The sequence below is a fragment of the Hemicordylus capensis genome, chromosome 5 (genome assembly GCF_027244095.1).
Source record: "Hemicordylus capensis ecotype Gifberg chromosome 5, rHemCap1.1.pri, whole genome shotgun sequence".
Lineage (NCBI taxonomy): Eukaryota > Metazoa > Chordata > Lepidosauria > Squamata > Cordylidae > Hemicordylus > Hemicordylus capensis.
This window is the reverse complement of record NC_069661.1, coordinates 247,546,420-247,571,939: the sequence shown is the minus strand read 5'-3', so window position 1 is coordinate 247,571,939 and position 25,520 is coordinate 247,546,420. Positions and strand designations below refer to the sequence as shown.

The following is a 25,520-nucleotide window of genomic DNA, read 5'->3' as shown; positions in this document are numbered from 1 at the left end:
AGAAATCGAATAAATAAATAAATAAATAATAAAAACAAGATGCTCTCTCAAGAGAGTCACAACCCCTTCTGCTTCTAAGAGGGAAAGGTGCCTAAAACTCTTTCGTTTTCTCACTAGCCATTTTAGTCCTTTGTGTTTCTGACGGATTTGACACATAAAATACGTGTCACATTAAATATGATAAATAATAAAAATTTAAGCTCTTGGTGTAAAGTTGTGCTGAGTCGGTGTTGACTCCTGGCGACCACAGAGCCCTGTGGTTGTCTTGGGTAGAATACAGGAGGGGTTGACCATTGCCTCCTTCTGCGCAGTGTGAGATGATGCTTTTCAGCACCTTCCTATATCGCTACCCCCCACAATTCTGGGAAACATACCGGGGGGGATTTGAACCAGCAACCTCTTGGTCCCTAGGCAAGTCATTTCCCTGCTGTGCCATTCGGTGGCTAAGCTCTTAGTGTAGCGGGGTTAAAACCCCTCAATAAAATGAAAACAACTGTATGTGTGTGAACTCACCTGAGCAGGAAGTTGCACACTCAGTCTGATAATCTGCTGATCATTGTATTAATTAATTAATTATTATTATTTTACATTTATATCCCGCTCTTCCTCCAAGGAGCCCAGAGCGGTGTACTGCATGCTTAAGTTTCTCCTCTTAAGTTTCTCATGCTTAAGTTTCTCCTTAAGTGTTTCCGCACAACAACCCTGTGAAGTAGGTTAGCCTGAGACGAGAGAGAAGTGACTGGCCCAGAGTCACCCAGCAAGTATCATGGCTGAATGGGGATTTTTACTCGGGTCTCCCCAGTCCTAGTCCAGCATTCTAACTACTGCACCACACTGGCTCCAATGTACACACACACACACACACACACACAAACACACACACACACACAGAATTCACAACATCCCCCCCACACACACACAAGGGATATACTGCAACATTCTGTTCCTGGTCCGCACTTGAACAGTCTAAAATGTACACATGACAATGGTCTGCATCTATGACATAGGTGTGCAGATGAAGATTTTGTAACCTCCCTTCCCTCTCCTCACCAGCCAATAACAGACTGCCTGCTAGTTATTTTGGAACCTGCCTGGGAGCAGAGAAGTAGCATTGTATGTACGTCCTGGAAACAGCAAAAGCAGCTAGGACTGGCGGAACAGGTAAGGGGCTGGCGGGGGGGGGGGGGGGGTTGGACGACAACTGTGGAAGGATGGGGAAGGGGATCTTCTAAGCTGGGCTGGGTGACCCACAGGCCACCTTCCCTGGAGCCCCACATTTTTTCCTCTGAAGGCCTGAATGCCAGGATATTGACTGTTGACTGTAGAAGGTGGTAGTTATTCTGGATTTATTCCCCTGGAGCGAAATATGATTCTTCGTTATAATTTCCGTTGCGGGTTTTCCCAATGTACACTAGAATTATATGAATACTAATCATTTGCTACCAGCCTCTGCTCGTCTGCTCAGAAGTAAGCCTTGCTGTGTTCAAGGGGTCAGCTCCTCAGGCTTGCAGAATTCCAGTCTGGTAGTGAAAGCCTAGGCTTTATACTCCGAATTTTAAGTCCCACGGGGTTCAATTGGGCTGACCCCCTGGTAAGTATACGGGATGGCAGTCTTAAAGCAAGCCCCATTGCACACAGCGGGATTTACTTCTGAGTAGACATGCTTAGGCTTGCACTGCAGCACATCCCTCTTTTTAAAAATGTGCAGTCTCTCGTTAAGCATCACCACATTGATCTGATCTTGTATCAGATCAGCGTCTTCTGCCTGTTTGCAACATACAACATGCTTTACAATTCTTCGGTCTCTGAGCCTGTATGATCGATGCCTTTTACATTTCCCAGCAACACAAACAAGCCAGCCGTCCTTACCTCGAGCGAATGGTCCCCATGCGATGCGCCCTGCTTACACTTTCCCCACGGCGTTTTAGGGGCACCCGCGAGTCTTTTGCATGGTTTTTTTTTTGCCCATTTGCAATATTATTAAATAGCACCAATCCCTACAGCGCGTTCGCGTGGACCTCACCATCCTCTCCCTTAAGTCTCAGGTTCCCTGTGTTGGGCTGGAGGGTTGATCTTCTGCTCAGGTAGCTTCGCTTCTCGAGGATTAATGACTTCTCTAGGATGTTTAATTCTACACCCCGGCGTTCAAAATCGTTCACTATGATGTGCCTTGCAATCTGACCCAGGGAGACGGCTGCATTTAGGGCGGGCGGACGGGTAGGACAACAACAGGAGACTTTTAAGGCTGCAGAGGCAGTGCGCACCGGTGACCCCGATAAGCCTCGAGGGCTTTACTCCCGAGTAAACATGCCTCTGGGTGCCCCCCGCTTCTGCGGCGCGTTTCCTTGGGAATCAGCCACAGCACCCCACCCCCTCTCCTGCCCAAGTGCATCGACAGCGCCAAGATCTTTGCTGCAACCCCGATTCGGGGACACGCTTTACTCAGAGGGAGGTCCCACGACGGTCGGCGGGATTTGCCCCCCTTGCACGCGCACACCGGAGCGACACTTTATTTATTTATTTATTTATTTATTGTTGCCTCATTTACGTAACTGGGCGGCGGCGGCGGCCTCTTGCACCAGCAGCGGCCCTCCTCCTCTCTCCTCCGGCTCGTCCGTCGCCCCCCGCCCTGGCCACGCCCCTTCCCTCCCCTCCGGCTCCCCCGCCCTCCTCCCTCCCTCTCTTCTCGGGCCAGGCTGGCCAACCGATCGCTCGATCGCATCGATGGCTATTTAAAAGAGGGAGGGAAAAAAAAAAAAGAAAGGCAGGAAAGAAGGAAGGGGAGGAGAAAAGAAAAAAAGCCCCAGCCAAGGAGCGCCCCCCTCCTCCTCCCGGCAGTGCCGTCCCACCACCAGCCCCGGCCCGATCTCTTCACTCCGCGGCGGCAGCAACAGCCGCCGCCGCCGCCCAGGGGAATCAGAGACGCGCGGCGCGGCCGAAGAGGAGGCGGTCGGACCCAGCCACACTGCAACGCCGGCGGCGGACAGGTAGGCAGGGCGAGGAGGGCAGCGGGGCTCCCGAGAAAGAGAGCGGAGGAGCCGCCGCCTCTGCCCCGAGAGGACTCCGTGGCAGCAGCAGGCAGCCCAGGGCAGGGGGAAGCAAGCCGCTCCCTGCCACTTGCCCGCCCGCCCCCTCCGGACTTCCCCTCCGCATACATCAGGCTTGGCTTGGCTTGCTCCCCTGCTGCTGTTCCTGGGCTTCGCTTCACTGCCGCCCACTTTACTTCGGGGTCTCTCCCCGCCCTTCCCCTCTTGCTCTTATGCGCCTCGCCCCGCGGCCCCTTACTTCGCTTCCTCCCCCGAACCTCACTCCGCTTCGACTCCACTTGGCTCACTCCATTCCACTCCACTCCACGGGGCTCCCCTCCCTTCTCATTTCCCCGAGTCCCCCCTGATCGTGCCCCGCTGCTGCGCTTCTCGGCCTTCCCCCTTCGCTTCGATTCCCTGCCCCCCACAACTCCCAGTTCACATTCGGCGTCTCCCACCCTGCGCGGCTCGGCTCCGCTCCCCTGGGGCCATCTGCTCGCGCTCTGCTTCTGGGGCTCCTCCCGTCCCGTCCCGTCCCGCCAGCCCTCCTTCCTCCTCCTCTCCAGGAAGCGGACGGCGGCGAGGCGGAATCGCTGCTGCTGCTTCCTCCCCGCAGAAGTTGCCTCCTCCTCGGCCCGCCCAGAGGCGCCTCCTGGCCGCTGCGCTCCCCTCGGAAGGGCTCCTGCTGGGCTTCTCCTTGGGGAGTGGTGGTGGGGGGGGGGGCCCTTGCTGCTGTCGCTTCCTGGCTCTTCGTATGACCCCCCGGTCCCGCTGAGCCCCCACTTTGGCTTTTTCAGGGGATAAGCGTGGCAAGCTGCTCAGATGCACTAAAAACCGAGCCAGAGCTGTCAAGGGAGCGAGTGCAGCACAAAGTGGGCTGTTTTTGTGGTGTGTGTGTGTGTGTGTGTGTGTATTCCTGCAACCACTGATGCATGGGGGTCCTTCCAGAATGACTTGTGAAGAGAGGGTGGACCAAGGGGTTGTCTCGTGGGTGGATTCTGCTGGGCACTTCATCCCCCCCACCCCACGTGGAAGCACCATAAAGAACTTCTGTGGGGGGGCGGGGGGGGACAGCGGCCACAAAGTGCGTTTATGAGTAGGTGGGCTGTGTCCCGTATTAGATTGCTGAAACAAATGGGGGACAGGCCACTTTATGGAGATGCCTGCCCACTGGACCCCCCCCCCGGGTGTAGCTATAATTGAGTGAAAAGGTCCAAAGAACCCAGGCCCCCAGATCCTGAGGGCCCTCCAGCAACACCCCTCCCTATTTTCTCCATTATCTCCCACACTTGGGGGGGCGCCAGAGAGAGAGGGGTGAACACGGCCCCCTCTCCCCAAGCTATGCCCCTGCCCCCACCCCTGGAGCTGCCCTTGCGTCCCTCTTGGGACACAAGATGGCAATGCACTGAGGGTGTTATGTAGACCAAATCATACACACACCCTGCCTCCCAGCTATAGATCCTGCCTCCCAATTGTCCTCTGTGAGACCCACTTGCGCGGCTTGCTCTGACTCTCTTCTATAAGAGGGAACATTGGAACATAGGCAGCTGCCATATACTGAGTCAGACCATAGGTCCATCTCGCTCATCTCCAAGGTTGCAGGCAGGAGTCTCTGTCAGCCCTATCTTGGAGATGCTGCCAGGGAGGGAACTTGGAACCTAGATGCTCTTCCCGAAGCAGCTCCATCCCCTGAGGGGAATATCTTACAGTGCTCACACATCAAGTCTCCCATTGAAATGCAAACCAGGGTGGAGCCTGCTTAGCTAAGGGGACAAGTCATGCTTGCTACTACAAGACCAGCAAAATGCTGCAGGAAAAGGCATATGTCCCCAGTCCAGCATTCTTTCTCACAGTCCTCAGCTACGTGCTTCCAGAAAGTTCTAAAGAAGTGCAGCAAGGAAGTCCCAGAAACCATTCCCATTCAGTGACAACTATTATTGTGGTGTAGACTGCCCTTGAACATGGAGGTTCTACATGAGAGCCCAAATGCCTATGAAAATGGAGGTTTCATATTTATTTGGAGTGAAGCTTCCATATTCACTGTCAGTTTGGCTCTGATGAATCTCCCATGTTCAAGAGCAGTCTACACCAGAACGATGGCTTCTTGCTGCTGAGTGGGAATGGTTTTTAGGTTTCATTGGGGTTCCTCCTTCGGAACTTCATAGCCAGTTCTCCTGGTGTGTGTGATAGAGAGATAGATAGGTATTTTATTATTTACATAATGCTGCGTGCAGCATTGCATGTTGTTCTACAAGAGGGTTCCCAACTTGAGGTTCTGCAGTCTGTTGCAGCTGGGGATTATGGGAGTTGTAGTCCAGCAACAGTTGGAGAGCTCAGCTGTGTAGTGAATTCATCCATGTCAGCCATGTCCATTGCATTAGATGCACGCTGATGAAAGAGCTGGTCTTGTGGTAGCAAGCATGGCTTGTCCCCTTAGCTAAGCAGGGTCTGCCCTGGTTGCATATGAAAGGGAGACTAGAAGTGTGAGCACTGGAAGATATTCCCCTCAGGGGATGGAGCCACTCTGCAGAAAGTTCCAAGTTCCCTTCCGCTGACTGGGAGCTTTCTTTCTCTCCCTTGCACATCACTGGGAGTGGGTGCGGGGCCACACTTCACACTCTCAGTGGGTGAGTGCTGTTTGCTGGCTGCCTGTAGGAGGAGGGTGAGGGGGTGCCATGGCAGCCAATTGGACCCCAGCAGCCTAGGGAAATTTGTGTCCCCCCCTTGTCCAATAGTGATTACGCCTCTGAGAGAGCCTCAGGCTGGCCACCCGTTTTATAAAGTAGGGTGACTGACCACTGCCTTGTGGAGTTACAATCTACAATTTGAATCAGGACAGACACCGGAGGAACAGGTTGGAAATGGAAGTTGAGTCAATGGGAAGAATATATATATATATATATATTATATATATATATGCATCTATTTTTGTTACTGGTACTTCTGCTTGGTTACAGGGGAGGATAGGATTGTAGTGTCATCAAATGTTATCTGATACTTTACAGGGTGGAAGGGGTCTGCACTCTTAACGTTTCATTGTGTGAGTTTGCAGAGGAAGGAGAAGGAGGTGGGGTAGACGTGCTTTATCCATCCTATCTATCCACATGAAATATAATCCCATAGTCCTCATGCCATATTGTTACTTAGTCTTACGTACATGTAACTGAAAACATGTGTGTTACCCCTCCCTCCATTCCTTCCTTGTGTTGGGTTTTGGACTGTGTGCAGTTTGCGGCAGGGACCTTTATAAAGCTCTATTGTACATTGATGCACTATGTAAAAATACAGTTGTTTGTGTGGGGTGGGCACGGATCTAGCCAACATTGAGCACTTTAAGGTGTATTGATTTCAGCAGGGATCTAATCTTGTGTTTAGCAGGGATGTGCACGGAACTGGTGGGGGGTGGTGGCTTTAAGGGCGGGTGGGCGCCGTTTCCCCTGCCCCGTGAGTCATTAAGAGCCCGTTGGGGCGCCAGCGTACCTCCCTGCTGCCCTGTGCCGCCGTTTACTGGATGTAGCTGGAAGTAGGAAGTGCGACTGCATGTGTTGTGTGCTGTGTGTGCACGAGCACACACACTCTTATTTCCAGCTACATCCGGTAAACAGTGGCACAGGGTGGCACCTTAAGCCTCTTAAGGACTCCCCCGCCAGCGCACCCTCCCCCGCCCTTAAAGTCATCCCTCCAACCCCACCGTCGAACCTTTGAGCTGGCAAGGGTTCGAACTGGTTCGGAGACCCGTAAAAGGGCCTCCAAAACGGTTCATGTGCACATCCCTAGTGTCTCATTTCAACAGAAGAATTAATGGAGCAGCCATTTAAATCTGGCTGGATCATGCCCTTAAGTGTAAAAGCAGTTTAACAGCACTGATCAGTGAGTCTCAGTGACTAGCAGGATGCAGTCAATTGCAGACATTTCAAAGTGATGAGGTGACTAACATAACAGAGATTTGTATAAAACAATGTAAACATTTTGGCTTATGCCTCTGTCAGATTCCTACTGGAGCACTTCTTGAGGCAGCCTTCCTTTCAATTCCTACCAGGATAACCTCTCCTGAGGACCTCATGCAACATCCCCTTGGATCCTACACATTGTGTTATAAATAACACAATGTGTAGGACCCACCCCCATATCCTTGTTGTAATCCTCCCTGGACTGGACCTATAATGCCCATGGATTCTTGTCTGTATAGCTCACACACATTTCTGTCATGTAGTAACTATTGTTGGTACAGTGCACTTCACAGAGTGCCGGATCTCTGCCCCAAGAAGCTTGCAAAGTAAGTTTGAGGGGAATGGGGAGGGTGAGACGAGTAGTCAGGCATGGATGTGAGCAGATGTTGGGGATGAGAATTAAGATATTAAACCAAAGGAATTCTTCCTTTCTGTTTCTGGCTGGCTGGGCCATTTCCCTGTTTTGGTGTTTATTGGCATTCCTGCCACCAGCTGTAACTAGAGCCAGGGAGGAGGCAGCAATGCTGTGGGGAGTCACTGTGATTGGTGCTGTTCCACTCAACACCGGGAGATGGAGACCCAGGTGCTGGATATGCAGAAATGCCTCTTCTGCTAGTGGTTAAATTCCCCAGAGGTTAATGGACATTTCCTACTCACCAATTTGTCTCTGGAGGGCCTTTGTGACGTAAATTCTCTCAGCAGCAGCAGGGCCAAACTATGTGGAATCTAATTAGCATAGCATGTACTCCAAACTCTTGTTTCCTTTTTCTCACAAGCAGCTGGCTTGGTTGAAAAAAGAGGGGTCTGGAAACGTTCCGTTTTGGTTTTTTTTTTTGCTTTGAGCACAATGGCATAGCGAAACTCTGTGTAACTTTAAAGTTTGCTCAGGGTATTCTAAACAACAAAAAGTGTAGTCTTGTCTCACATTTGCAAATTGGATGCAGTTCATCATCCTGCTGGGAATGACTGCAGGACTTTTGGTGGGGGTGGGTGGGAGAAAATCTGCATGTCTGCCTTTCCTTCTGTTGTCCCAGGCACCTTGTGGAAGGAAAGGGTTTGTGTCTTTTCTCAGCAATACTACTCTATAAGGCACCTAATGGCACAGCAGGGAAGTAACCTGTCTAGGAAGCAAGAGCTTGCCGGTTCGAATCCCTGCTGGTATGTTTCCCAGGCTAACCTATATCATCGCCAGGAGTCGATACTGACTCGACGGCACAACTTTAACTTTACTCCTTGTCCTGCCATTTGCCCACTATTTGTAGAACTTGCCATCAAGTTGTGGGTTCGGATTAGAGGTCTGCAAATGCTGACTTAGGGCCTACTACTATATTTGTTAGCCACCCCATAACAAATTGTTCTCTGGGCGGCTTACAACACACACTAAAATATGAGATAAAACACACAACACATTAAATCATAACAGACCAAAAAAAGGTGTGTGTGTGGGGGGGGGGAGAATACAAAATACAATACAAAATAATATTTAAAATACATTTAAAAAAAAGAATCAAAATTTAAAAGGCACGAGTGAACAAAAAGGTCTCTACCTGGCATCTAAAAGAACCAGGAGATGAAGTCAAGCAAACCTCACTGGGGAGGCTATTCCAAAAACTAGATGGCCATTAACATATTTACCCAAATGCCAGACTGAATGCAAGATGACTCCCTTTAAAAATACATAGAATAAAGAAAAATCTGAATTTAAAGGGACCCCCCCATTTTTAACATGTTTGTGGTAGTCACCAGTGCCTTTTCTTGGCCAATTCTCTGGCATCTGCAGAGGGCTTGGGAGAGAAACGATCTCTCGCATTTGAACTGGGATGTTAGAGATATTATTATTATTATTATTATTATTTTTACATTTATATCCCACTCTTCCTCCAAGGAGCCCAGAGCGGTGTACTACATACTTGAGTTTCTCTTTCACAACAACCCTGTGAAGTAGGTTAGGCTGAGAGAGAAGTGACTGGCCCAAAGTCACCCAGCTAGTTTTATGGCTGAATGGGGATTTGAACTCGGGTCTCCCCGGTCCTAGTCCAGCACTCTAACCACTACACCACGCTGGCTCTCGTGGAAGATAGTGGAAGCCTCTCCTGCTCAGGAGTCCTGAGAAGGGACTCCTGCCCTTTTACCTTCTCAAAAAGTGAAAAACAAGACCTCTGGGGGGAAGGGGGTCTGTAGCGTGTCCTGCTTGTCAGAGGGCTGACGCTTGCCTCTGAGTAGGCAAACAGATTTGCAGTGGCCTGGTTCAAACTATGTGCTTTCCCACACTGGAGAGAAGCAGGGGAACTGTATTTTCCTTCCTTCTTTTTGAGGTGATGTTCAGTTGCTTTGATGGCCCTTAAAAAAAAAAAAAAAAAAAGATTAGACAAATTCATGGAGAATAGGTTCACCAGTGGCTTGTAGGTGGAATCTCAGCCAGAGACTATGTCTGAATACCAAATGCTGGGCTTAATCGGGGATAGTCAGTCGCCTTCATGCTTGCGAGCTTCCCAGGGGCATATCAACAAGCCACTGTTGGAAATGATATATTGGACCACAGCTCGACAATTCCCAGCCACCAGCTCACCATGGTGCCTGGAAATTTAAGTGTGGCTCTTGAACCAGGCAATGGATGAATGCAAGAAGAAGATGTCACGAGCAAGCAAGGTGGAAAAATCTCTGCTCCTTTCCATGGAGCATGGGGCAATCTTGTTCCCAAATGTCTGGCCTGACTACTTCAAAGAAAATGGGCTGACGTTTGGGCTGACTAAAGATAAAGTGTGCCGTCAAGTCGATTCCAACTCCTGGTGCCCTCAGAGCCCTCTGGTTTCCTTTGGCAGAATACAGGAGGGGTTTACCATTGCCTCCTCCCATGCAGTGTGAGATGATGCCTTTCAGCATCTTCCTATAGTGCTGCTGCCTGATATAGTACCAGCGGGGATTCGAACCGTCAACCTTCTGCTTGTTAGTCAAGCATTTCCCCACTGCACCACTTAAGGCTGACTCCAAAGAAATCTCTACAAAGAACATCTGTTGAGTCCTGTTAGATGGGGCTGTAGTTTGATCCAACAAGGTTAAGTTTAGTAATGCATGGCAACACACTAGACCAGGCGTGTGGACAGCCTAATGCACAAGCATGCACTTGCGCTTTGAAAATGACTTTTTTGAGGGAGGGATCTCCCTTTATAAAAGTCAGTTTACCTAAGGGTTTTGCCACTATGAAAACATGTCTGCCAAAACAGAAGTTCTCAGCTACTGGCACGATTATTATGAGAGACTGGTGCAAGCGTTATGCCTTACCCCAGGGGGGCGGCTTTTAAATCTGTTCCGTATGGCAACTGTTACCACACAATGCTACGCGGGTGAATTTCTCCACACCACTGGGATGGCTTTAAAAAGAAGTCTGCATGGTGAGCTGCTGTAGGAAAACAGTCCCCTCGCACATGAAGCCATTTTTGTTAACTTGCATGCAATGGAAGTAACAAAGTATGTTCTGGGAAGCTCGGGGCTTTGTTCCATCTACTGCAGCCTTCCTAGGAGGCTGGCATTTCAAGAACCAAATGTTTATGGGGATGCCAAGTACACACTTGGATTTCAGCTGAACTGAAACGAGAGCTTCCTTCCCTATTTGTAGAATAAGTGACTGACATACAGAAAAATCTGGAAGCTAATAAGTGTTCTTGAAACTGTGTTCTGGGAACCCCTGAGGGTCCTTGGTAGTTGGATTCTTCAGAGAGAAGATCAGTCTTTGTGAACAGCTTGTACTGAAAAATAACTTGTCCACAGCTAAAAGGTAAAGTGTGCCCTCGAGTCGGTGTTGACGACCACAGAGGCATGTGGTTGTCTTCAGTAGAATACAGGAGGGGTTTACCAATTCATCTTCCCATGCAGTATGAGATGATGCCTTTCAGCATCTTTCCTATATCGTTGCTGCCCGATATAGGTGTTTCCCATAGTCTGGGAAACATACCAGCAGGGATTCGAACCGGCAACCTCTGGCTTGCTTGTCAAGTCCACAGCTACCGGTCTTTTTTCTTTTGCTTTTTTGGTAATGTGGGGTTTATTGAGTGTATTCTAGGGCTCTCAGTGTTGGGTCCCCAGATGTTTTTGGGCTTCAGCTCCCATAATCCCCAGCCCCAGTGGCTTTTGGTTGGGGATTATGGGAGTTGAAGTCCAATAACATCTGGGGACCCAATGTTGAGAATCCCTGCTCTAGGCCATTCTCTTAATTCACAGAGGTCAAGGGTGAGACTCAGCTGGTTTGACTAGTGCCCTCATGAACTCTGTGCACCCTAGAATATGTCCCAGAACCCTCTGCACCTTACCGGGGTTTTGTGGTAGATGACCAGTGGTTCTTTCACAGACAAGATGGTGTGGAGAGTGTTTCTTGAAGGTTGAAAGTTTTAAAAAGCACATAGCAGGGTTTGGAAGGGGGAAATCCAGGTTTTAATCCCTGTTTCCCCCCAGATGGCTTTGGGTAAATCACAGTCTCTCTCAGCCTAACCTGCTTTGTGCAGTTGTGAGGATAAATTAGGTATAGGTTAGAAGCGTTTTGCTGGAGAAGTTTATTGTTTCAGTAAGACAACATCTGGCAGCTTCTTTCACAGTTAACTCTGCCACCTAAATAGCTTACATGGAAATGAAGTTCCATTAGTTTCAGAAGGTTACTTCATAGTAATGTGTGTTAAGTTCAGAGTACAAGAAAGGTCTGTGTTTTTCTCTTATTGGCTCATAAATTACTGACATAGATAAAAGTGGACTCAGGAGTAGAGAACATGATGATAACCAGTAACAACCATAGGGTAATAGGGTTTTGAAATCCCAGATGTAATTTGACGGCTCCATCAAAGTAAATGTGGTGTTAACAGATAAGACATGGTGTTCAGCTGCTAATGGAAAAAATATATTGTTTCAAACAATTATGTTCCTGTCTTAATTCTATCCTTGCTTCTCTTCCTTGGTTGCAGTACTCCTGTTACTTCAGTACTTCTCTCCTGCCCCAGCAAAGTTTCAGTAAAATTTGTTTAGATCATTTTATGACACTTAATCCACACAGCGCAAAGGTGCTGTAGATCAGGGATTTAACTAGAGGTGTGCAAAATGATTCAAACTCGAATGGCCGTTTCAAGCTTGAAACAAAATTGCCCCATTTTGAGCTCAAATTGTTCTGAGTGTCATTTGGGAGGGCTGGTCTACCAATTGGGGTTGCCAGATAGACCAGTCCTCTGAGGTTGGCTGACATGCTAGATCCAGAGTGGAGGCCTGGTCTACCCACCTCACCTGGTGGGTAGACCAGGCCTCTACTCTGGACTTAGTGCGTTGGCCCACCCTGGAGGAAAGTCTACCCACCAACCCCAGTCGGTAGACCAGCTCACTAAAATGGTGCTTGAAACATGTTTTGAGGGTTGTGTCAAAACAGCCAGCTTGGCCGCTGTTTCAATGAAATAGTTTGAGCATTTTGGATTTCATTTCAAGCTTGAAACGAAATGCAAAATCTTTTTTCATGCACACCCCTAGATTTAACAGATCCGGGAATAGGCGTTTAACCTGTACTGGACAGAACTGCACTCTCCCAAAGGGATATGGTTAGCCTGTGGCTTCTCCTGGATCTGAGGCGGCATTCCCAGATGCATTCTGCATTCCCAGATGCATTCCCAGATGGTGGCAGTAACTAAGAACGTCTCTTTCAGCTCCAGTCTGTCCTTGAAAGGTCTGACCTGATCACAGTTGTTGATGCTCTGCTCACCTCCAGTTTGAGTGTGGAAATGACTTGACTAGCAAGCCGGAGGTTGCCGGTTCGAATCCCTGCTGGTATGTTTCCCAGACTATGGGAAACACCTATATCGGGCAGCAGTGATATAGGAAGATGCTGAAAGGCATCATCTCATACTGCGCAGGAGATGACAATGGTAAACCCCTCCTGCATTCTACCTAAGAAAACGACAGGGCTCTGTGGTTGCCAAGAGTCGACACCGACTCAACGACACACTTTTAACGCTTTGGTTGGGATTGCCCTTGAAGAGAGTCCGGAAGCCTCAGTTGGTTGCAGCTTGCTGACTAACCAGGACTGCTTGTTGGGAGCACGCTCTTCCAACTCTGAGCTGTGTTGGCTCCCTGTTTATTTCTGGGCTCAGTTCAAGGTGCTGGTTCTTACCTTTTAAAGCCCTAACTCGGCGTTCTTCATTATAAGGCCCAGAGGCCAGTGGTAGCCCCCATCAACCTTATGTGTGCCTCCCTGACAAATTATTTAGTGGGACTGTGTGAAGCTTCAGCCATTGCAGAGACATCTGCCCAGTCCCCTTGGCACTACATGGAGTTAGTCATTCCTTCCATGCAGGGTTGTGCTTTGCCCAGTGCTGCCAGGGCATGCTCTTTTTAAGGGGAATGAAGCCTTCTGGAGCCCCTGCACCCCTTTGGAAGGTGTGCAAAGAGTGCTGGGATGTGTAGTCTTTCCCGGTGCTTTCTTTCTAGAGCTCGTAAGAGAGGGCACGGTCTCTCCTAAAAGGCCCTCCTGGCACTGAGGAAAGTGCAGTACTGTAGGGAGGGTCAACACAGTGGGAAATGGCTCCCCCGTTGAAAGTTTTATGCCAAAGTCACCCCTGCCTGGGAAATAGTGAGGGAAGATAGGAAGCTGCCTTGAACTGAGTGAGACCCTTGGTCCATCTAGCTCAGTATTGTCTATACAGACTGGCAGCAGTTTCTCCAAGGTTGCAGACAGGAGTCTCTCTCAGCCTTATCTGGAGATGCTGCCAGGAACATAGGAAGCCGCCACATACTGAGTCAGACCATTGGTCTATCTAGCTTAGTATTGTCTACACACACTGGCAGTGGTTTCTCCAAGGTTGCAGGCAGGAATCTCTCTCAGCCCTATCTTGGAGATGCTGCCAGGGAGGGAACTTGGAACCTTCTGCTGCTCTTCCCAGAGCGGCTGCTCCATCCCCTGAAAGGAATATCTTACAGTGCTCACACTTCTAGTCTCCCATTCATATGCAACCAGGGTGGACCCTGCTTAGCTAAGGGGACAAATCATGCTTGCTACCACAAGACCAGATTGTCTTGAGGGAACTTGGAACCTTCACATGCAAACCAGGGTGGACCCTGTGATCAGTGCCCTAACTGCTGTGGGACCAGCGTTCATAAAGGACTCCTGTCTTCTTTTGTATGTTTCTTCCCTTATGATTTCTTCATCATTGGAGGCTGTGCTTGGGGTGCCTCTGCTGTCTGAAGTTTTGGAGAGGGCATGTCTTTATTTCTTGCCTGTGGGCTTCCTAGAGGCATCTGGTGGGCCACTGTGGGCAACAGAATGGTGGTCGATAGGCAGTGTTCCCTCTAAGATGTGCGCACACGCACACATTTTTTTATGTCTGCTCAGTCAACCCACTCAGGTTGAATCAGGAAAGCCCCACTCTGAATTCACATGCGCGCAAACTGCCTTGATACTTCCACCCAGAACAAAACTCATTCCGCACACAGATGAAAAAAATTAGAGAGAACACTGACGATAGGCCTTTGGCCTGGTCCAGCAAGATGGTGGGCATCCACAAGAAGCAGGGTCTCTTCAATAGTGGTACCAACTTTGTGGAATGCTTGCACGTTGGATGCTCCGTATTTTATTTGTTCACTTAAAATATTTGTAGCCCTCTCCTCCAGTGCACTGCTGCTTGGGGCGGCTCACAAAATGAAAACAGATGAAATATAACAACAATATAAAATTAACTAAAACAAGATTCAGATTAAAACCAAATTTAAAAGTGAAAAGTGAAAACCCACCAGGTATTAGCTGCAGATTATACCTTGCTGCGTTGGACACCAAGTAAAAACATGGCTGATATTTTTGTTTTAAAACGGTATCTTTCCAGTTGGCTTTTTTTCTTTTTGACTTCTCTTGGCTGTGACTTTTCTTACTGTCCTGCTGCTGTTCTTTATTTTACTGTTGTCAGCTGCTTTGGTTTGCATTCGCAAGAAAGGCTAAGCATTCTTGTTTTTTGAAAGCATAAAGTTATGAATCCTGGAGGTTCTCTAGTGTTGTGCTTAATACAGTTGCTGTTTCTGTTCGATCCTCAGGAGTCCTGCAGAAGATGACGGAATACAAGCTTGTTGTGGTTGGAGCTGGTGGTGTAGGCAAGAGTGCCTTGACGATACAGCTAATTCAGAACCATTTTGTAGATGAATATGATCCTACAATAGAGGTAAATGAGTTTCTGTAAAGGGCAAATTGTGTGGGCTCTGGTGTGAATTTTGATATCTGGAAACAGAAGCCTACTTATCAATACTGGTGGTAATTTTGTCATTTAAAAAAAGAAAAGAAATCCAAAGGCTGTCTGCCCCACAAACACCAAAACTATAGTGGGCCCAAGCTGATGAGGGTGGGGTCCAATAAATAAGGGCGTTTCAAGGGGATTCATGAACAGGATAAATGTATCGGAATCACTTAAGTGGAATGGAGAGAGACCAAAGCCCAGTTCCCAAGGGGCCACCCAATGTGTCAGAAATCTCAATCTTCCTGATAGTGTAGACCCATTCCTACAACCTTCATCTGGGTAAGAGGTGTGCCCAGCCAGGGTAGGAGAGCTGGACATACTCCCAGTCAATGGTTGTGTAAATCCAAGGGTAGGAGGCAAGGTGAGTGATCATGTGATAGGCAGGAGCTGGGTAGGACAGCTTTTCATCCACCTTCGATAAAATGCTGGAGAGAGAATCTGGGTAGGGTGTGCTCATCCTACCCAGCTCCCGCCTCTGACACGGTCACCCTCCTCTCCTCCTACCTTGTTTGGGTTTGTGCATGTGGCTCTCTTACCATGACTGGACACTCCTCCTACGCAGATGAGGATTGTGTGAATCGGTCTTGTTTCTGTTGCAGTATCTGATATGTACGGATGACCTCTGTAAAACATTCTAGCTCTAGTTTGGTGTCTGTAGAATGAAATGCGTCTGGAATTGTCTGCTTTACCCACACTCTGAATTTATGAGACTTCAGTGAACTCTGGGCCCTGTGATATTTTGTGTGGCTGTGAAAGATATCTAAGATAAGGGGTGTGGACATTGCAAACAAAGCTGATTATATAATGTGGCTTGCCTTGGGGAAAGTTCTCTGACTGGCTAATTCAAGATTGTACACCGATTACTGCAAGGGAGGAATGGTCTTTCTCCCCTTCTTCTTCCTAAAATGTCTTATTACATTTTATCAGCATGGGGCTCTCTTGTGGTGCATTTACTTGCACCACAAGAACAGCTGATAAAATTATAAACTGTGAGCCTCAAGGAGAAGGGGAGAGGTCCTTCCTGATCATGTCCCTGTAGGCATAGATGTCCTTGCAGTAGCTTATTTCAGTGGGTCATGAGCTACTAGGTGAAGTTAGAGTATTCTTTCTGTAGGTTATACTGCTCATGAGTAGTTTTTTGTGTGTGTTGAGGAGCTGGTGGAAAGGCCAACTGAATCGCTGGAATTGGGCTGAGCAGTTCAGAAAGCTTATTGCTTTCAAAAGGACAGATCAAAATTAGGTGTTGCAATAGACATGTGTCAGCAGCTGCTGCTGAAAACAGCAGACTTGCCTCTGAGTCTTCTCCTTACTCAACTGTAGTTTCATTGGATGATGCATGAGAATTTGGCTGGTGAAATAATTTTAAATTATTCACTTAACTGGAAAAAAATAATGATACTTTAACCATCAAGGGGTTTGATACTTAATGCTAATTATAAAATCACATTAATTAACTTTATTGTGAAACAATGACAGTTTGTTCACAATGACTCTGGTCTAATCACTTTTTAAAAAGTGTTTAGACCAGAGTCCAGTTGCATAGAAGAGCTTTACAAAGCAAACAGCCAGATTGTGTGGTGAGGATACACCCGGCAGCAAAGGAAATGGAATTATGGGTCGTCCTAGGCAGTGACCTTTGCTGCGGCTCACCACTGGGTGACTGTTTGGAGACTCCTGCCAGAAAGAGAAGTTTTGTTATGCTGCTAGCTTTACTCTGCTTGCTGCAGGGCTAGGGGCATCCTATACTGGTTTGCAGGATGTGAAGGAATGAGGCCTGAACCTCCTCTTTTTCTATAATAGATTTTTATATTGCAATTGCTTTGCTTACTCCCTATGCTGAAAAGCTGTGCACAGCTCCTGTTCTACACGTTGCTTTTGGAGAGAGAAGAATTTTACTGGTGGGGAGAAAGGGCTTGATTTGATTGGATGTGCTTTAAAATAATGCAGAGAACTTGAGTTGTTCTGATTTGTTTGAAAATTTTGGAAGGGAAAAAGAAGAATATAAGGAGGCTGCCTTCAGTGGCGTTTTAGTTCAAGTTGGAGAGCTGAAGAGTTCAAGTGAAGGGGTTCAAGGTATTGCAAGTTGCTGTTGAAGTTGGAAGCAGAGTTGGAGCTGATGTGGGAAACAGTGGTCCCTCAAATTTTTTCATCTCTGTGCAGAATGAGTTTTGTTCTGGGTGGCAGTATCAAGGTGCGGTGTGTGCGCAGCTGCATTCAGAGTGGGGCCTTCCTAATTCAACCTGAGCGAGATCTAAAATTAACTGAGTGGACATCAGAAAACTTGTGAGCGGCCGTGTGCACGCCTTTGAGGGAACAGTGGCTGGAAAGCGAGCTGAGCAATCACTGGGAGAGTTGTGACTCTCTGGAGGACCGAATCACTCTCAAAGCAGCTGAAGGGAACAGCCTGGGCTTGCACCCCCAGAACTGGGAAGGAAGAGCAGGACCTGAGGCTGAGCAAGGGACAAGGCAGGTTTGCTGCAGAAGCTGACAAGGCGTGATTGCAAGAGGAGTCTTGGTAAGGGCTCTGAGTTGGGGCCCAGTATCCGTGCAGGATAGGTTGGGTGCGTCTTTCTCATATTTTGTTGGTTTGTTGTGCTCATTTGGTGGTGGTTGTAAATTTTCGAAAAGAACGGTTGTTTTGGATTGAACTATTTTAAAGTAAAGTTTTATTGTTTTGAAGTTAAAAATGTGTAGCTTAGATGCCTTTCCACCCTACCTAACGCTGAATGAGACAGGGGTTTGGAAGGCTGTTTTAGTAGACGTAGGGGTGGGCATAGAGACACACACACACGTACGTCTACTGGTGGTAGAGGTGAAGCTTAAGATCATGGGGCTGGTTGAGACCAGGCCGTGACACATGATGGCAGCATGGTGGGATCAGAGACGCAGGATAACACCACAGCGTGGCCCAGATGCTTCTGCAGTGCCCTAAAATCTACTTTGTCCATTTACCTGCCCTGCCCTGTCCCTTGAGAATTCTGGAGTGCATTTAGGAGCAAGAGCAGGAATGCACAGAAGGTAGACTGGGACCTATCAATAGGGTTGTCACATTTGGAGTGCAACTGTCAAGGGTGTGTGGTGGTGGTGGTGGTGAGTGCAAATGTTTTGACCGGGATTGGAATGAGTGCTCAACCGCAGTGTGGGTTCTCATTTTTTTGCATCTGTGCAGAATGAGTTTTGTTCTGGGCGGCAGTATCCAGGCAGTGTGCACTCACACATGCATTCAGAATGGGGCCTTCTTGATTCAACCTGAGCAGGATCTAAAACTGACTGAGCGGACATAAAAAAAAACTTGTGAGCACATGCACATGCCTTAGAGCAGGGCTGCTCAACTTTAGCCTTCCTGCAGATGTTGGCCTACAATTCCCATAACCCCTGGCTATTGGCCACTGTGGCTGGGGATTATGGGAGTTGTAGTTCAAAAACAGCTGGGGGGGGGCCTAAGCTGAGCAGGCCTGCTTTAGTGGGAACATTGCTCAACAGTAAAGCTTGATGGCTGTTTTCATGTATTTTTACTTATAGCGTTCTCTGCACAGGAGAGGGTTAGGGTCTCATATAGTTCTGGGAGCAGTAGCTGGGAGGGACCTTCTGCAGAGCTCCATCGTTCGCATGGCGCAGTTGTGTGTTAGGGCTTGTTGCTCCCTGTGTCCTTTCCTGCGGCTCCACACAGGAGATGCTTCCTGTCGGCTAAGAGGTGCCCTCGCAAGACTGCAGGGGCCCCAACACTGCCACTAGAGAAAAGGGGCTCTTTCTGTCCAGGTGTCTCACAGCTCAACCCAGAGGCTCACTGCCACCCTCACTAACTCTGGAGATGATCCAGAAAGGAGCGGAAGGGTTTTCCTTAGCCATATTGAGTGAACCAGCCTAGCTGGTGCCCGAGAGAGGATACGAATATGGGGCTTTTTAAACATCAACGACCTGGAGCTACAATTCCTGGAGAGAATTGCCATTAAAAATGAGTGAAATTTGTTAAAGCCATCTTCTTGTTCAAATTCCGGGACATCTTGTATTGAGGACAAAGTTTTTTCCCCTGCATCCTGGACAAGGACATCCAATTCCTGGACTGTCCAGGCCCGTCCTGGACATGTGGCAACCCTACCTGGAGTAGACGAACCAGGGTTTCTTCCTCCTAATTTTGACAATAGCAAGTTAATAAGTAAACTACTTGACATGGCCAAACTTGTGCTTATTGCTTATCTCAGTGCTCCTCACTTGTGCCAACCAAGTGCTTGTGCTGTTCTGCCGGCCAGTTTTTGAGTGTTGCGTTAGAATCCCTGCTCTGTAGTAGCTCAAATGTCGGTTTGTATCTGTAGGTTATCCCAGTATATGGTTCATGGGCTGTAGCAGGTACCTGGCTTGGCCCTGAGTGACCATTGTGCATCAGGCTGCTTCTGACAGACACACACACCAGTGGAGAGGTTCCTTGCAAGATAAGCTGTGCTGGATGCTAGGGATGGTGGGTGTGAAACTGAATGTCAAAAGTTAAAGGATTAAGCCTCTGTGTAAATGCTAACGGTGGTCTGTGGCCCTGCAATTGCACCACACAAGGGTGCAGTTTAGTCAGGGGCAGAACTGTAATGGAGCGCAGGGGTCCCAAGAACCCATGCTGCCTGGCTTTGGGGGCCACCTTGCTCCGTTCTGGGTCTGCCTTACTTGCCCCTTCTCCTCACCTTGCTGCCACTGGCATGCAACGGCCACCCCCACACACCAGAGACCAGCTGTGCTGCTGGGGCAAGGTCGCCTTCCCGTGGTCTGCTGGGTCAGGGAGTTCGCTGTCACCGCCACGAGCCTCTGCCCTCTCTGTGCCACTGAGTGGAGTCCTGGGTGTGTAACGGAGTGCTCTTCTTCTCTGGAATTTGCTCCTACAGGGTGTTTGGGTGGCTTTGGAAGGGGATTAGACATACTCATGGAACCCCAGCAGCTATTAGCAGTGATGGCTAAATGAAGCCTCCGTGTCCAGAGGCAGTGTGCTACTGAACACTAGTTGCTGGGGATCAAACCGGTGGAGGAAGGCAGCGGCCTCCATGCCCTACTTATGGGCTTCCCAGAAGCATCTGAGTGGCCACAGGGGAAACGGGATGCCTGACCTGAGCAGGGCCCTCCTTATATCGCCAGACGGGCGAGTTTGTAACCCTTCAAGATAGGCTTGAAAGTGTGTGGGCAACACTTAGTGAAATCTCTGGGGGTGTGTGGAGATCTTAGTAGTTGTGGGATGGGACTTTGGAGCCTTCTGTAGCTCATCGGTTGTCCCCCCCCCGCCCGCCCGCCTGCCCCACGGATATGCTGCGGCAGAGGAAAATAAATACACTTGTTTAGTTTGCATAAGGAATTGAGGTCGCAGGATTCAGCTTTCCTTGGTGCAGAATGTTTGTTTTAGCACCGAGTAGGGAGAACCTACCTAATGGCGCAGCGGGGAAATGACTAGACTAGAAAGCCAGAGGTTGCCGGTTCGAATCCCCACTGGTGTGTTTCCTAGACTGTTTCCCAGACTATGGGAAACACCTATATTGGGCAGCAGCAATAGAGGAAGATGCTGAAAGGCATCATCTCCTACTATGTGGGAGGAGGAAATGGTCAACCCCTCCTATATTCTACCAAAGAAAACCATGGGGCTCTGTGGGCGGCAGGTGTCAAGACCGACCCAATGGCACACTTTAGGGAGAACCTAAACACCAGCATTTTGATTATTTAGCAAGGAACCTGAGGCTGCATTCTTTGCTTCTTTCCTTAAACAAAAACAAAAAAACACACACAATCCACTCCATCTTGAAAGCCCAGAGCCAGCGTGGTGTAGTGGTTAGAGTGCTGGACTAGGACCGGGGAGATCTGAGTTCAAATCCCCATTCAGCCATGATACTAGCTGGGTGACTCTGGGCCAGTCACTTCTCGCTCAGCCTAGCCTACTTCACAGGGTTGTTGTGAAATAGAAACCTAAGTATGTAGTACACCGCTCTGGGCTCCTTGGAAGAAGGGCGGGATATAAATGTAATAATAATAATAATAATAATCATTATTATTATTATGCAGTTTGTGCAAAAACGCTTGTGCTAGAATTTCCCACCTCTGTTTAATCCAGGTCACCCAAAGCAAGTCCAAGCTCTACAGAGCTTCTGAAAGAGGGCCTGCAGCCTGCCTCCGGGGAAGGGTGTCCCGTCCATGAGAAGAACTTGCCGAGCACGCCTTGGTACATGCCTTTCTCACTAAGAACAGAAGGCATCGCCAGGCAAGCCACTTCATGTGGTCTTGGAGATTGCAGTGGGACCCTGGAAGGAGGCAGTCCCTGAAGTGGCGGTGTGAGGCCCGAGATGTCTGCCAGCGGAGGGTCTGGCACTCACTGTGACTTGTTGATGGTTGTCCTGTGTTGCTTCATGCAAATGTGAAGGACATTCTGCACAGCTGGTGACCCATCAAGCCAAAAGGCAACTCTATTTTGGGGTGCCAGATTAAGACCTTTTTAAGTGCTCAAGCCTTCTAGGGTAGGGGCTCTTAGCCTTTTCCACTTACAGCCTCCCCAGATCAAGTAGCACCCATGGTACCCCCACCCCATTTATATAATATATTTTCATAAGGCTCCAGTAAAAGTTAGGGGCGGGGAGAGGAAGTACCCAGGATAGTTATTTTCAGGAACTTTATTGTGGCTCACCAGGAAGCCAATTATATTCAGTGTAGCAAAGATTTCCATGGACCGTCTACTCCTAGACTCCAGGATAAGAACCCCTGTTCTACAGCTTTTTATTGAACTGTGGATAAGTTGTGCACTGACTGTGTGTGGTGGTTTATATGACTGCTTTTATATTCATATTGCTGCTGCTATTTTTGTCTGCAGCTATGCAGGTTGCTTTTTATGTTGCTGTATTTTAGATGTGACTGCAGCCCTTTATGTACTCCCACATGCGCTCATGGTTTCTGTTCAGTAAGGGCACCCACATCTTTAGGTTTACCTCTTATTTATTACAAATATTTCATATCTTGTCTTTTGAGCTGCTCAAGATCTCCAAGACTGCTTCCAAAGTTAGAACCCACGTCACATTGGCAAACCGCAAGCAGGGACTAGCAGAGCATTCCCACATTGTTCAGAGGGTCTTAAAGGCCCTCAATAAGAATACAGATTTTGCTTGCTGCTTGAATACTAGGAGGGCGTGGGAATGCGAGTGGAGCAACCTTCACCAGGGAAGGAGTTATGTAATTTTGGTGCTACTCCTGAAAAGGCCTTGTTTGGGGTAAGGTTCCACTGAACTGCAGGCAGTGAAGGAACTCGGAGCTAACTGAATGAGGTTTTATAAACTGGTGTAGGCAATACCTGCCAAGACACTTTCCAGATCAGCTGCTCAACAGCGGCAAAATGCTTCCGTTCAGGCAAATTGCATTCAAAACATAAATAGCAAAGCGGTCTGCAGGGGGATCAGTCTCGCGAAAACTAACAACCCGATAAAACAGCAACTTTTTAATGCCGGATATACAACATTATAGCACTGTATCGCAGCGATTAAATTCAAAACAAGGCATTGGAAATATGGACGGCACCCTGCTGTCAGCATAGGGACTGCGAGGTCACAACATAGTAAGTGCAGAAGCACACTTCAGAGATAGTCATGACCTCTTTGCAGGGTCTAATCAGGGAAGTGCCCAGCAGGTCTTATTTACTTTGCAAACTTGTAGTCTGCTTTTCAGTGGTGGTTCTTGAATGTCTCTCCCCCCCCCCTTTTAAAAGCCCTTAATGTTCTGTTGTGGCATCCTGGGCTAGTGAGTTCACAGGCTGATTCTATCTTTTTTTTTTTTTTTTAAAATTACATTTATAGACTACCCCATCCAAAGGCTCTGAGCAGTGCACAACATTGTTGATAATTATGCAAGGCAAAGCCTGCAAATCAAACTCAATGTAGGCTTGCGTTGAGATAAGGAAATACAAGATTGTGAGCGAGTGTGGTTGTATCTGTGCCTGGCTTTATCAGATTCCACAGTCCTGTTTGATCTTCCAAATGGCCTTGAGCTGGAAGATTGCATAATGTCATCTTGAAAATTATCATGTGACTTCAAGTAATTGGCATACCTCATTCTCTATCTCTTCAAGACTTGTCCTGAAGGGGAGGTGGGGGAGTGCCACATTACTACTTCAGCAAGAACTAACGAGGATGTAATATTACCTCTCAGTCTGAAGCCATTCTTCTTGATAATGTGGTCTCTACCATCCATTTTCTTTCTAAATAAACCATTTGTTCTTCTAAGGGTCCAGGATGGCATGTGTGGAGTTGACTCATTTTATTCTCTCTCTCTAACCATGGGAAGTAGATTGGTGCTAATAGATAGTGAGTGGTCAAAGATCACCCAGTGTGTGGGGATTTGACCTTAATCCAGGTCTGAAACTGGGGTTGTTCTCTTCCAGTATTTCTTGCAAATCAGTTCTTGGGTTAACTTAAGCCTGTGTATGCATAAGCAGATGATACTAGTAGGAAAAAAGGAAAGATTGTGCCGTCGAGTCATTGTTGACTCCTGGCGACCACAGAGCCATGTGGTTTTCTTCGTAGAATACAGGAGTGGTTTACCATTGCCATCTCCCACGCAGTATGAGATGATGCCTTTCAGCATCTTCCTATATCGCTGCTGCCCGATATAGAAGTTTCCCATATTCTGGGAAACATACCAGCGGGGATTCGAACCAACAGCCTCCTGCTCTCTAGGCAGGTTGCTTCCCAGCTGTGCCTCTTCATTGTCTTGTATACACAACTAGAGCGAAAATGAGATGAGTTATAATTTCTCCTGGGGCTTAATGATATGATTACTGGTGGAACATGACCAGTGATAATGAGAAGCACTCGTTTCCATAATTGGAGTCACGTGGCTTGGAGGACTGGGAACATGCTGTGGTCCCACGCACTGCCTCCTTCCTTCTTTGATGCAGATACTGTCCTCCAGTTCTGGGTTTTTTCTAACCATAGTTTACTGTGATGTCCACATTGAGTCAACCTTGGTTAGCAGTAACCTACAGACCATGGTTCCAAATCATACAGTGGCACAGGTGGTGGTTCTTCTCTGCTGCTTTGTACTGCATGGCCTAGTCTTGGACTAAAATCTCAGTGAGACGGTGCTTCAGTCATCTGAATAAAACTGTACTATGAAATATGTTGAAAATACTGCTTTTCAACAAAAGCACTCAAAGCGGTTCATGTGTGTGTTGTTGTTTTTTTAACGTGGTTCCTTTGTCCCAAAGGGGCTCACAGTAAAAAGAAACATAAAGTAGGCCTCAGCAATAACCACTGGAGGGGTGTTGTTGGAGCGGGCCAGTTACTTCCCCCCTGCTAAATATGAGAGAATCACCCCTTTAAAAGGTGCTCATTTAGCAGGGGTTGATCTTGCCATCTTTGGAGATGCAGCTTTGCTGTCCCCATGATAACAAACGTTATACTTGCTTCACAGCTCTTATTTTATTTTATTTTTCCTGCTTCTTGAAATGTTACACTCCCTGTATAGGGATCAACCAGGTTTAAAAGTCAATCAGGACATAAGCCTTGCCTTGCTGTCTTTACATTTCCTAATTTTAAATCTGTTGAAAATAAGCCGATAACATTGCTTGTAGGCTGAGCCGGAGGCGCTGTTCAGCTGTGAACGCTTGGGCCACTTTGTAAAGCCCACAGAACTTGTGTTATCGGATACTAATAGAGGCTTTGCTCCTATAGGCATCTGCCAGGAGAGGAGAGTGTGCGTAGTTTGGAAATGAGCAATCGTTCAGCAGCTTCCTGAAAACCTGTTTCCACTTTCTATTGTGATCCTCTTCCCCATAGTTCATGATGCTGGGGACCTTGGGCGTAGGGTTAAAAGCGCCATCCCTTATTGCTGCGTCACTGAATGCCGTGGCTGTTTCTGTCTTGGGCACTGCAGCTCAAAAATGTATCTTCCTTCTGAATTCCTGATTTGGCGGCCAGCGTATTTGCCCATTTGCCTCCCCAATGACTACCGTTTCCACCTTCTGCCTGACCTGCTTGCCGCCGTCTCCTTCACTGACAATGCAGAATTTTCTCTTCCTGCTCTTCCCCAGGAAGTGGAAACAGCCCAGTATAGCGATCCCAGATCTCTTTCCTTCATACCAGTTCCCGAGGCAAGGAAAATATGCTGTTAGTTCTAGAAGTATTGAGCTGGTAACACTAGCCATATTACAATCCTGATCATTCTTCTCTTACAGGAGAGGCGTTTCCCCTTTTGAAAAACAAACAACCCAAAACTTAGATATCTGTGATATATAAATGCTTGTAATTCTTACAATAGCCACCTAATGGTGCAGCGGGGGAAATGACTTGACTAGTAAG

The 25,520-nt window shown here is 48.0% G+C and overlaps 1 protein-coding gene across 4 annotated transcripts in view; it reads left to right on the top strand.

Moving 5' to 3' along the window:
- Positions 1 to 1,015: 1,015 nt before the first annotated feature.
- The window catches only part of KRAS (KRAS proto-oncogene, GTPase), a 56,625-nt gene continuing 32,120 nt past the window's right edge, over positions 1,016 to 25,520 (top strand). For 2 of the 4 annotated variants that reach the window (XM_053251436.1, XM_053251434.1), the window contains exons 1-2: positions 1,016 to 1,161; positions 15,023 to 15,147. In XM_053251436.1, coding sequence (XP_053107411.1) covers positions 1,116 to 1,161; positions 15,023 to 15,147 — 171 coding nt within the window. In that variant the 5' untranslated portion in view covers positions 1,016 to 1,115. Of the gene's footprint in view, positions 1,162 to 2,732; positions 2,988 to 15,022; positions 15,148 to 25,520 lie in introns of those variants that run through there. The other 2 variants (XM_053251435.1, XM_053251437.1) reach the window with 2 other exon arrangements.